The sequence below is a fragment of the Hypomesus transpacificus genome, chromosome 5, assembly GCF_021917145.1.
Source record: "Hypomesus transpacificus isolate Combined female chromosome 5, fHypTra1, whole genome shotgun sequence".
NCBI lineage: Eukaryota > Metazoa > Chordata > Actinopteri > Osmeriformes > Osmeridae > Hypomesus > Hypomesus transpacificus.
In genome coordinates, this window is record NC_061064.1 from 616,631 (window position 1) to 629,497 (window position 12,867).

The window sequence follows — 12,867 nt, forward strand, 5'->3', positions numbered from 1 at the left end:
CAACGTATATTCCAGCCCCGATCTAAAAACCAGCGATCTTCAGTTTAGAAGTGCACCAGTGGGATGTTGCGGTGCCTAGAACAAACGTACCCTGTGGTAATTACGCTTGACGGAAGACGCGTCGGAAAGGCGGAGCGGTGTTTGAAAGTGGCGGGCAGCAGAATCATGAAAACCATTGCAAGGATTATCGAGACAAAACAACAGCGAGTCAAACGTTTCTGACGAACTCTAGCTAAATGTTAACACATGACATTATTAGTATCACAAAAGTAGTTAAACGGTAAAAGAAACTGACAAGGATCTTGCTATTGTTTATCCCCAGAAAAACGTTGTCCACTTGATTTTGGAAGACAAACGTTTTTGCTAGTCCCATACAGTACTCAGCCAGGACGGGAGCGTCAGGTTGTTTCTGGCGAAATTTAGCTACGGTAAAGTAAATATAAATTGGCAGCTGGCTAAGGAAAAGGTATGGAACTATTCATGATTTTACAATACTTTGCAAAATGTTTGTCTTGAACTTTAGTTTTTTTGTTGTCAATTGCTGATAGTGGTAGGACAATATAAAGGCTAGTAACCAGCAGTGTTTATAAAGGTAGCAAACGCGTTAGCTAGCTAGACTTCCCATGTTGGGCCCTCAATTTGACCGCTATCTGTCGGAGATTATTGATGATTTCTCGTTTTTGCTACTACTAAGTAGCATGTCAATAATCTGTGGTCCAAGGCTTTATGATCACAACATGTCTACTGTAGACATTGTTTTGCTTACCAATGTGATCTCCATCCTTTAAGTTTAAGAACGTTTGCTGTTAGCGCTAAGTAACAAAAAGGAATGTTCTGATAACATAATCTTGGTTTCTACTTGACAGATTTTGCAGCATGTTAAAGGACGACGATAAGGGGATTCCTGTGCGGGTTGCTTTGCGGTGTCGTCCGCTTGTGCCAAAAGAAATCAACGAGGGATGTCAGGGTTGTCTCACTTTTGTGTCTGGGGAGCCGCAGGTCAGCAGTTGTTTTTTTGAACACCATTTCAGGCTTTGTTAGGCTACTCTAGAGTGACTGTTATGCTTGCCATCTTCAATTTAGGTAATTGTCGGTTCCGAAAAGGCGTTCACATACGATTATGTATTTGACCCAATGGCTGAACAAGAGGAAGTATTCAACGTCGCCGTTTCACCGTTGTTATCTGGCCTTTTCAAAGGTAATTAAGCCGAGTCATTACTTGTGCAGACAAGACTCGGTGTTATCCACATACAACATTTGAGACACTAATTAATCAGAATATATCCACACGCATATTTGATGATGGATACCTATGACTCCATTGCATTTCTTTCCGTAGAAATGGATGATCAATTTGTGTCATTTCTCAGGGTATCACGCCACAGTGCTTGCTTATGGGCAGACCGGGTCTGGGAAAACCTTTTCGATGGGAGGAACCTACACCTCTTCCCAGGAGAGTGAGCCTACAGTTGGGGTCATCCCCAGGGTGGTCAGAATGATCTTCCAGGAAAAAGTCAAGAGATCAGAATGTCAATTTAGTCTGGCAGTGTCTTATTTGGAGGTATGGGTGAAGTTAGTATTCTTGTTCTAGAACATTTTTAGTTCTTGTGTGACCGTTTATGTTTGTCTTTGGAAACATTGTCAGATGTTATCGTGGAGGCATCCTCTTGTGAGTAACTTGGTTTGGGTTTTTGGTTTGAAACCTTTTCTTGTAGATCTATAATGAGGATGTCTTGGACTTGCTCTGTATGGCTAAGGATAAACCAGCCCTCAGCATTCGGGAAGACCCAAAGGAGGGAATAAAGGTTAGTGGCTGACTGGAAGGTGCTTGGTGAACGAGTCTGAATGAGTAATTGCCTTAAATATACTAATTAAACATATGAATGGGCGGATATTCAAAAAGGGACAATTCTATTTAAAGCAAAATCCAGATCAATCTGAAAAGATATGTGCTGACAATTCAAAGAATACAGAATGTCTATAAAATGACTGTCCAGGGAACCTTTTATATATGTACAAGATTACATTTGATTATTAGGTACATGTCCACATGAATAGTTAGAAAATGATACAATAATACAATTATAATATAAATAAGTAACAATTCAGCTTGTGTCCCCATGTAGATCGTGGGCCTGACTGAGCGGCAGGTGCTGTCTGCTAGTGAGATGGTGGGGTGCCTGGAGCTGGGGAACGCAGCCCGTACCGTGGGCTCCACGGCCATGAACGCAGCCTCCTCCCGCTCCCACGCCATCTTCACCATCACCCTGGAGCAGCGCCGCGGCGGAGACAAGTCAGTCAGCCGGCCTGATCCACTGCACACACTCTCACGACATCTGACGTTTGAACGTTTTTTATTTATTCAACAGATGCTTTCATCCACAGTGATGAATCGTGCATTTAGATCGAACAAAATCAGAAGTGGATAGCTCTAAGGATTTAGATCTCTTACTCTACTCTCATCTGTATGATATGAGTCATCTTATTTGGATGACATTGGCTTGCCCTTACCTCTAGTTTTGTGAAAAATGTGCCACACTGACATCTGCTGTTCAAGATATAGACTGTAGCTTTATTACTATATTTTTTTTTTTAATAACTGTTTTTGTGTCCAAATAATGAGGACGGATTCCATCGTGTCGAAGCTGCACCTGGTGGATCTGGCCGGCTCGGAGAGGCAGAAGAAGACCAAAGCAGAGGGGGACCGTCTGAAGGAAGGTGGGCAGGAGCCATGTGACCATCCACCACATTTCTAATGATATCTTTTCTTACTGCCTGATTGTATTCAGCCTATAATTAGCACTCCTCGGTATCACCAACTGTCTCTGGAAGAGGAGATCCCCCTCTGTTTTCCAGGGATTTTTTTCCCTCAAAGGGTTTTAGGTTGGGTTTAGGGTGCAGTTCTAAGGGAATTGTTGTAGCCCTCTGAGATCACTTGTAAAAACTGCAAAACAACATTATGTAATTCTTACTTATTAGTTCCTAATTGCAACATAGACATTTACATGTATTCATTTAGCAGACGTTCTTATCCAGAGCGACTTACAGTAAGTATAGGGACATTCCCCCCGAGGCAAGTAGGGTAAAATGCCTTGCCCAAGGACACGTCATTTGTTACCGCCGGGTATCGAACCGGCAACCTTCTGATTACTAGCGCGACTCCCTAACCTCTCAGCCACCTGACTCCCATACATAGGCATGAGCTGAGTCATTCTGGTATTGTGTTGTCATCCTGTGTCGCAGGCATCAGCATCAACCGAGGCCTGCTGTCCCTGGGGAACGTGATCAGTGCCCTGGGTGATGACAGCAAGAAAGCCACCTTTGTCCCTTACAGAGACTCCAAGCTCACCCGCCTGCTGCAGGGTAAGGACTCGTAACAAACAACAATGCCTGTTACATTATACATTTAATTCATTTAGCAGACGCCTTACATCCAAAGTGATGTAGAAAATGGTGCATTCAGAAAGTGCAGCAGAAGATCAAGAATCAGAAGTGCATTGTTCTTCTTGTTGATGCTGCCGGATTACAGCCCTGTCCATAAAGACCTCCTTATCAGACCTGACATGACAATGTTGTGTGTTGAGGGAGATGTTGCATTAGTCAAATATAACCCATAAAGTTCCGGCGAGATTCATAACACTGATCGAAAACTTTGAGAAACGACAACTTCACTATTTACTAAAGAATTCACACGAACAATCGAGCATTGATCGATATGTGTTAAACGTGAATAAAGGATTCGATACATCCCAATAAGATGGTTGTTTTCCCCCCTTTCAGACGCTCTGGGGGGGAACAGCCACACCCTGATGATCGCCTGCATTAGCCCCGCCGACTCCAACATGGAGGAGACCATCAACACCCTGCGTTACGCCGACCGAGCACGCAAGATCAAGAACAAGCCCGTGGTCAACGTTGACCCCAGAGCTGCTGAGATGAAGCACCTCAAGCAGCAGGTACCCGGATGCTCCAGACTGCTCTTTAGTCCAAACAAACTAGTTTTTTTTTTGTGTTTTGAATTTTATTTTCTGTGTATTGAAGAGGTTTGTTGTTGGTCTGCAGGTCCAGGAGCTGCAGGTCATGCTTCTGCATGCACGTGGAGGGGTGCTGCCTGCGGTCTCTGGGTGAGGACCGACTCTACCTGCAGCACTGCGGCACTGCAGCAAAGATTTCTTTTTTACATTTAGTCATTTAGCAGACTCTCCTATCCAGAGCGACTTACTGTAAGTACAGGGACATTCCCCAGAGTCAAGTAGGGTGAAGTGTCTTGCCCAAGGACACAACGTCAATTGGCACGGCCGGGAATTGAACCGGTAACCCTCAGATTTATAGCCCGATTACCTAACCGCTCAGCCATCTGACGCCACACTCAAACATACCACTCTTACCTAACCCGTCGTGTTTAGGGTGAGGGACTTGGAACAGCACACTCACGGGAGACTCACAGACTTGACTCCGGTGTGTCTCCCCCCCCCCCCGCCTGTCCCCCTCCCTCCCCAGGTACGAGCCAGGGGACAGCACGTCCAAGCTGCTGGAGAGGACGCGAGTGCTGCAGGACGAGAACTCCAAGCTGAGCCGGGAGCTGAGCGAGGCAGCCGGGCAGACCGCCCTCATGTTCGAGAGGATCATCATGGTGAGGCGGGCCGGGTCGCTTTCACTGTCAACCTTTTGTTCCTTCCTACTTTTCCTATACATGCAGCATTTTGAATGTGGCTTTGGATGACACTGGCTTAGTGCTAACTGAAGACAACGTGAAGGTAACGTGCGAACGTGTGTTCCTGTCTCCTCGCAGACTGAGCAGGTGAACGACAGACTGCAGTGCAAGCTGGAGGAGCTGAAGGAGCACGCAGCGTGAGTCTGGTCTCCGGACGCCCGTCGTTCCACCGGTTCATGACTGCGAGGGCTTACGCAAAACGGAACCATTTCAAACACAATTTCAGTTAGAAATACTGAATCATTCCATGGCAGTAAGGTATTTGCTCATGTCAAGTTGAGGGCGACGTGTATTCTCTTCGTCAAAAAACGAATGCGTTTGTGGTGCAGGTGTAAGATTGACCTGCAGAAGGTGATGGAGACTTTGGAAGACCAGGAGCTCAAGGAGAATGTGGAGGTGATCCAGAGTCTGCAGCAGATCATCATACATCTCCAGGTGAAAACAGCAGGTTCCTCTCCCCTCCCCTCCTCCTTGTACGGTGTTATAGCCATGCCAGGCAAAATCCAAAAATGCAAGAATTTACATGTTGTGACGGGTCAATTTCAGTTTGGGACGGTTTATCTTGCACTTTGGGACAGTACTGGGACAGTGAGGGGAAACAAGTGACCTGCGAGCCCTGGTCGTCTGGGTGTGACTGTTGTCTCCTTGTCCCCTCAGGATGAGGGTGCTGGCCTAGCCGCCAGCATCGAGGCCCTGTCTTCAGGAGGAGGTGAGGAGGGGGAGGACGGCCAGGCCTCAGGGAGTGGAAGAAACACCCCAGTAGACGGCTCGCCTGGCGTACGTTTTGGCGTCACTTTCAGATGCCATCTTGGTTTTTTCTTTTTTTTATGTATCGAAAAGTTTGTGTGTGTGGGAGTACAGTACTGATGTGTTCCAACTGTCTACTTCACACAGAGCGCTGGTGCCATGAATGAAAAGAACTCCCCAGAAGGCTTCACTACCCAGCATGCTTTGCGTCAAGCCCAGATGTCCAAGGAGCTGATTGAGCTGAACAAAGTGCTGGCGCTGAAGGAGGCGTACGTGAAGAAGATGTGTCAGAACGACACCAAGCTGGAGCCCATGGAGGTGGAACATCAGGTCGGTGTTCAAACGCTAAAACAGAATTATTAATATTATTACATGAATATTATCATTTATCATTATAAATGATAAAGTTATAAAACAAGCTTTTGGACCCGTGACCTTTATGATCTGTAGTCAAACGCTCTATGTATGCACTGTAGTGTTACAATGCAGCATAAGATACGATAATCCTTTATTTGTCCCGCAGTGGGGAAATTGCCGTTTGCAACAGCAGCAGGATACAGTACAGAACAGCACTTTAAATGTAGAATAACGTGGATGCACTGTGGTGTTACAGTACAGAACAGCACTTTAAATGTAGAATAACGTGGATGCACTGTGGTGTTACATTGCAGAACAACATCAAGAGCCTGCAGGTGTCGGTTGGCTCTCTGCAGAAGGAGAAGGAGGACCTCATCATGGTTCTCCACTCCACCAAGAAAGACACAAACCAGGCCAAGTAGGACAAGTTTCATGTCACCAGAATATGTTCAGGGTCGTCTTTACTTAGATGTCTGATGCCAGTGTGCTTCAAGCAGGAAACAAGGTTTTTCTTGTTTTTCTCCTCCTCCTGCCCCCTCCTCCTGCTTCCTCCATCCTCCCCCCTCCTCCTGCTCCCCCCCTCCTCCTCCTGCTCCCCCACCTTCCCCCTCCTCCTACCTTCTTCCTCCCTCCTCATGTTCCCCCCCTCCTCCTCTTCTTCTTCTTCCTCCTACTCCTCCCAGGTTGAGCGAGCAGCGCAGGAAGAGGCTGCAGGAGCTGGAGGGACAGATCACGGACATGAAGAAGAAGCTTCTGGAACAATCCAAGCTCCTAAAGATCAAAGAGTCTTCCGTCCGCAGCGTTAACAAGCTCAATGTAGAAATTCAGGTACTCCCATTGAGCGGGGATTTATTTAGTCCCCTTCTCCTGACACACATTGTATTTACTCATTAAATTAATCTCATTAATCTCATTAATAAGTAACACAATTACACAATTCAGAATTGATGTGGTTGTTGATGGTGGCTTGTCTGCTTCCTGTTTCCTGCTTCCTGTAGGCTATGAAAGCCCAGAGGGTGCAGCTGATGAGGCAGATGAAGGAGGACTCTGAGAAGTTCAGGGTCTGGAAGACGCAGAAGGACAAAGAGGTGCTTCAGCTAAAGGAGAAGGTGCGTTGGGTTGGATTTGACCACACCCCCTTTCACTGTGGCCTCTGAAACGCTTCCTCATGTCCTGGTTTTCAACAACCTGGCTGGATGTGATGGAAGTTTATTCATGTTACCATTTCTGAGTCGTGAGATGATCTGAACGGGACACTAAAGCGTGCTGTTGTGCGACAGGACCGGAAGCGCCAATACGAGATGCTGAAGCTGGAGAGAGACTTCCAGAATCAGGCCAACGTCCTGCGGCGCAAGACTGAGGAGGTGAGGCTTCAATCATCTGCTCTAGGCTTTTCATCCATCTGTGAGCCTCATCTACTCACCATCTATATAAATACCGTCCTCTGCCCCTCACGCCTCCGAAGAGGTTCTTATAGGACCATCTGATCTGGTCATAATTCTTGTCAAGGTGCACGTTCCTCTCCTTCCAGTCAGCTGGCGGTCTAACACTTAAGAACCCAAAACCAGAACTGAAAGTCCCACGTTCTAGTGGAGACGGACAGCTGTGTCTGACCCCCGTCAGCGTGTGTGTGTGTGTGGAGGCCTGGGGTAGTGTTTGTCCAGGGGTCAGCGTGTGTGTGTGGAGGCCTGGGGTAGTGATGGTCCAGGGGTCAGTGTGTGTGTGGAGGCCTGGGGTAGTGATGGTCCAGGGGTCAGCGTGTGTGTGTGGAGGCCTGGGGTAGTGATGGTCCAGGGGTCAGTGTGTGTGTGGAGGCCTGGGGTAGTGATGGTCCAGGGGTCAGTGTGTGTGTGGAGGCCTGGGGTAGTGATGGTCCAGGGGTCAGTGTGTGTGTGGAGGCCTGGGGTAGTGATGGTCCAGGGGTCAGCGTGTGTGTGTGGAGGCCTGGGGTAGTGATGGTCCAGGGGTAACTCAGCTGTGCCCCTCCAGGCGGCCGCTGCAAACAAGCGTCTGAAGGACGCGCTGCACAAGAGGAGCGAGGTGGCCGAGAGGAGGAAGGACGTCCACAAGGGCATCGACGGAGCCGCTGGCAGAGTCAAGGTCCTGACATGTCTGTTTGCTGTGTGTGTTTGTGCGGAAAGACCTGGCTTCCAGGTTTTAAAAATGTAATTTGCTGCTTTTCCAAACTGTTGTGGGGAAAATGGTGGAGAGTTGTTTTGTGTAATGATTTCTTTCTGTGTGTGTGTGTGTGTGTCCGTGTGTGTTTGGGCAGGCTTGGCTCCTGAACGAGGTAGAGGTGCTCGTGAGCACGGAGGAGGCCCGGCGCCACCTGCGGGACCTGCTGGAGGACCGGAAGATCCTGGCGGAGGAGGTGTGCCAGCTAAGGCAGCAGATGGACGCGGGGGAGAAGCCGGCTGCCAAGATCAGGGTGAGCAGAGCTCCCAGGGACCCTCTCTCTGTTGTACTGGACCACACAGGTCATTTGGATTGGATTTGACTGTTCAGTAGTGGGAAGGAACAATAAACATGGGGGTGTCTCTCCTGGGGGGAATAAACGTGGTAATGAGGGGGGGGGGGGGGTCTGATGGCTGAGCGGTTAGGGAATCGGGCTATTAATCAGAAGGTTGCTAGTTCGATTCCCGGCCGTGCCAAATGACGTTGTGTTCTTGGGCAAGGCACTTCACCCTACTTGCCTCGGGGGGAATGTCCCTTTACTTACTGTAAGTCGCTCTGGATAAGAGCGTCTGCTAAATGACTAAATGTACTTCTCTCTCTCTCGTTCCATAGCGGCGCACCCTCATCATGTCGGAGCTGGAGAGCCAGGGGCAGCTGGAGGCGTCTGTGGGCAAGCAGGTGGAGAACCTGGAGACGGAGATGGGCCTCAGGTGAGTGGGCCTCGCTGCGGGGGCAGGGGGTTCCTGCAGAAAATGTGTTAGTTAAGGTGGTAGGGTGGGGTTTGCCGTCATTTCTGCTGAGACGGGAGACTGGCGCTGGTCACGGTTTGGAATGGAAGGCAGAAAACAGGACACAGAAACAGAAACGACGGATATAGCTATTGAAAAAAAAACATGTTGACGACGTAGTTAAGGCTTTTTATGAGCTATAACCATCCCCATTTATATAAGAAAGGAGTGTTCAACCTTCTTAACTCTGGCCATCTATCCCCTTTTAATACTGACAATAATGGCTTATTATAATGAATTTCGGTTCCACTGGCTTCCCTTAACGTCCTCTACAGGAACGCCCAGATAGCCGACCTGCAGCAGAAGGTTCTGGATGCGGACGGGGAGGTGCGAATGAAGCAGCGCTGGGACACCATCACCACCATCATGGAGGCCAAGTGTGCCCTGAAGGTCCTCATGTCTGAGGTAGGTGCCTCGCACCTGTCTCTGTCTCTCTCTCTGTCTCTCTCTCTGTCTCTCTCTGCCTTTGAGCATCAGTGCCGCGATGGGTTTGAAAACCTCCAGTGTCCCAATTCGTTTTACTTTTCATATTGTATTCATTCATAACGTGTCATAGACCTTAGGCACATGACTTGCACGCAAGCCTCTTATTTGACAGATTCCACAGATTCCACTATGTTAATTGTGTGTGTGTGTGTGGGGGGGGGGTTTCTCACACTTTTATTGCACCGGGAGCTGCAAAGTAGTCCTTCTGCATATAAACCATTTGCTAAACGAGCGTTGATTTGAACCCCCCCACGTTTGCCCCCGCGCCGCAGTTGGTATCGGCCAAGACGGCGAACGGCAAGCAGGAGAGCGACTTGAAGCAGGAGCGAGCCAACCTGCTGGACCTGCAGAAGATGCTGTATGACGAGAGGAAGCTCATGGCCTCCATGGAGGTGGAGCATCAGCAGCGCCTGGTGGAGCTGGAACTGAGGCACCAGGAGAAGGTGAGCGTCGTCGCGGCAACCGTCACTTTTGGGCAGGGTCTCTTTTATCCTCGACCTCCGTCTTTTGACCTTTTTTTTTTTTTTTTAGTTAATTCCTTCCTCTATTTATTTCCCTTCCTCCTTTTCTTGATTTCTTTGTCACTTGTAACACAGACCTTCCTGGCATTATCCGCTGTAATAGAATTACAATGGTGCCCTTCTAGTCCTTGATTGTGTGCTGCACGAACCACTGTGTATGTCACTTTTTTGTATTAAATACATTTAATTTGAAGTCTCCAGGGATGACTGAATGTGAATGTGTGTTGGTGGTTCCCGTCTGGGTCATCCTCAGGTGCTGTACCTGCTCAGCCAGCTGCAGAACAAGCCTGACGGGGCCAGGGAGGAGCTGAGGCAGCCCGAGGACGACCGCACCTCCAAACGGGAGAGAGAGCTGCTGCAGCGCCTCAAGTTCCAGGTGAGTCACCTGACCTCTTGACTGGGAGTCACCTGACCTCTTGACTGGGAGTCACCTGACCTCTTGACTGGGAGTCACCTGACCTCCTGACTGGGAGTCACCTGACCTCCTGACTGGGAGTCACCTGACCTCTTGACTGGGAGTCACCTGACCTCCTGACTGCTTCCTGATCAACGCTCCTCGGCTGGTGGGATTTGAAGGTCCTGACCCCTCACTCAAGTCTGTGTCTGTTTCTCTCTGTCTGTGTCCCTCTCGCCCACTATTCCATCCTCAGGAGGAAGAGATTGAAAAGATGCGGGAACTGAGTGACAAGAACCAGAAACTTACGGAAGAAAACGAACAGTTCCGACAGGTAAGAGCCGCCACTCCACCTCACCCGGGAACGAGGTCGGAACGCACATCCACCACCGTTTTTTTGTGATCGTGTGACTTAAGAGTAAAGATGTGTTTTCATGCGTCTGCAGAAACTGACACTGCTCCAGTTGGCCAGTGGTCGAAAGATCAACACCCTCCCGCTGACTGGGGAGTCTCCTGACGATTCCTTTGAGTACGTCCCCCCTAAGGTGAGGCCACGCATCTCCACACGCCAGCTGCACAGCTGGTCTGAAGATGGTAACAGTTCATTTAGCAGACGCTTTTATCCAAAGCGACGTACAAATAGTGCATGTCGAAAGAACAGCAGAAAACAGTATGTCGGTGGTCAGGGACAACGGTCTGTGTTTACTCTGCACTGTGCAAAGTAACCACATCTTTGCTACCAGGCACGGTACATAACTGTAATAATCTCAACTACAGTGCAGCAATAACATCCTAACCTTGCCCTCTTGCAGCCCAAAGGAAGGCGTTTCACCACGGCACGGGCCCCCACAAAGATGGCTATCGACCTGGACGAGTTGGTGTCTGAGGAAGAGGAGGAGGAGGAAGAGGAGGAGGAAGAATGGCGCCCCGTCGCAAACGACAAAAGCCGCAAGACCTTGAAGAAACCCAGGGAAACCGGGGTAAGACAGGGTTGTTAGAAGGCGTATTGATTTAGCGGCTTTCATCAAAAGCACTGTACAGAAGCGCTTGTATTAAGTGCAGCAGATAGTCTATACATTAAACCAATGTATCTATACTGTATGTGTAAGATATGCCTAATACAGTTTTGACATCACATTGGGCAACATACCAGTACAGCAGTCTGTTAACTAGGGGTGTATACTTACTTGACGTATTCATGTTTATGTAGAAGACAAAACATCAATGGTCGCTGTGTGTCTCTGTGCTCCTGTCTGTTTAGTGTGCTTGTAAGGGTCGCTGTGGCAACAGACTGTGCCGGTGTCGCAAGGGCAAGATGACGTGTGGGGAGAACTGCCAGTGTGATCATGAGAAATGTCGTAACATGGAAGCCCAGATGTCCCAGAGCATGGTAAGTTGGGAGCAAGGGTCGGTCACATTTCCATAAATGGCTAAACCAGTAGGAAGCAGTTAATTCGTTTTTACAGGTTGTCAACATTTATATTCAGACTTACATACTGACTGAAAAGTGATCTGATACAGAACAGTTTAATTATAAGTGAAGATATAGTGATGTTGATTTAAACCCTTTATCCACAAATGCACATGTAAGGCTGAGATTATTATTATTTTTCCTTAATATTCCTTCCCACAAAAAACTGTTTACCTGGTATGTTTTAGTAACTTTCACAGCTGTTCACACCAAATACCTATTGACCTCACTAGTAGGGCACCTGTGTTTGAATCACAGCATCGGTTTAGATGTAGTTGTGATCTAGGCGAGGTTGTGTAATGTCTTGTCCTTGTCTGCTGCTTTTCACAGGACTCCAACGAAACAGACGACAGGTCCAAGGATTCGGTCTACATCCCCCAGGACCCCACAGCCTCCAGCGCAGGGAACGCCACCTTCTTCCAGCCCCCCTGCGTCACACCCACCAAGAAGGTAGGCTCCCATCATACTAGACGCATCTGCTGTTTCTCAGAGCGCTAGACCAGTAGCTTTAGACTATACACTAGTGCCGTGGCTGCTATGCCAGAGCCTTTGTAGTTGCTTGTTTTACGGCAGTTGTGTTGAGGTGACTAAGGAAGCGTAAAATATAATGACCTTATTGGGTATAGCTCAGTGGCACAGTGTTTGACTTAAGATCAAGAGGTTGTGTGTTCAACTCCCCCTCTTTTAAGTCACTTTGGAGAAAAGCGTCTGCTAAATGAATTTTTAACATGGATCATTATTAACAATCTCTGTTGGTCTAGGTGCTGCAGATCGGGGACATAGGACACCTTCCTGCTGACCTCAGACTTCAGAGGAAACCTGTCACTGAGGAAAAAGATGAGGAAGAAGAAGAGCGAAACACCGTCAGCTTCCTGAAGAAGAAGAAGCGAGTCCTGACCAGCTGTCAGAACAGTTACTTCTCTGGTTGTACTCCTATCAGAGAGGAGTCGTAAGGACGGGAGGCAGATTAGCAGTGACTCCAGCGTTGTGGTGCACTCCGTAGGACTGTCCTGTTTTGTATGGTCTTACTGTTTTGTGAGTCTTTTGTCAATGTGATGTATGTGTGTAGTTCCTTAAATAAATTGTAGCAAATGATTATTTGTTGTTGGGCACCACTCTTGTGAGGAATCTTCAAGAGAAGTGACTGGAGAGTATAACTGATGAAATGCCTTACATGTTCTAATTATGAGGGATCAAATGCACTAATTTAGATG

At 48.1% G+C, this 12,867-nt stretch overlaps 1 protein-coding gene across 1 annotated transcript; it reads left to right on the plus strand.

The window, feature by feature from the left end:
- Nucleotides 1-145: 145 nt before the first annotated feature.
- On the plus strand, nucleotides 146-12,748 carry kif4 (kinesin family member 4). Its single transcript, XM_047020789.1, has 31 exons — nucleotides 146-466; nucleotides 867-999; nucleotides 1,084-1,198; nucleotides 1,371-1,561; nucleotides 1,716-1,805; nucleotides 2,127-2,293; nucleotides 2,624-2,718; nucleotides 3,244-3,363; nucleotides 3,781-3,956; nucleotides 4,063-4,124; nucleotides 4,501-4,633; nucleotides 4,793-4,851; nucleotides 5,044-5,149; nucleotides 5,372-5,491; nucleotides 5,609-5,791; nucleotides 6,133-6,236; nucleotides 6,502-6,646; nucleotides 6,817-6,927; nucleotides 7,099-7,182; nucleotides 7,808-7,918; nucleotides 8,091-8,246; nucleotides 8,606-8,703; nucleotides 9,057-9,186; nucleotides 9,540-9,710; nucleotides 10,042-10,164; nucleotides 10,439-10,516; nucleotides 10,629-10,727; nucleotides 10,995-11,162; nucleotides 11,444-11,572; nucleotides 11,984-12,103; nucleotides 12,415-12,748. The coding sequence occupies exons 2-31, from the start codon at nucleotides 877-879 to the stop codon at nucleotides 12,604-12,606; spliced, it is 3,759 nt and encodes a 1,252-aa protein (XP_046876745.1). The 5' UTR covers nucleotides 146-466; nucleotides 867-876; the 3' UTR covers nucleotides 12,607-12,748.
- The last annotated feature ends 119 nt before the right edge of the window (nucleotides 12,749-12,867 follow it).

Excerpts from the sequence above, each read along its gene's own strand:
- kif4 (XM_047020789.1), top strand. The coding sequence starts at position 877 with ATGTTAAAGGACGACGATAAGGGGATTCCTGTGCGGGTTGCTTTGCGG. Across the intron at positions 2,719-3,243 it reads GGGGGACCGTCTGAAGGAAG|GCATCAGCATCAACCGAGGC; the intron begins GTGGGCAGGAGC and ends CCTGTGTCGCAG. Across the intron at positions 6,647-6,816 it reads AGCTCAATGTAGAAATTCAG|GCTATGAAAGCCCAGAGGGT; the intron begins GTACTCCCATTG and ends TGCTTCCTGTAG.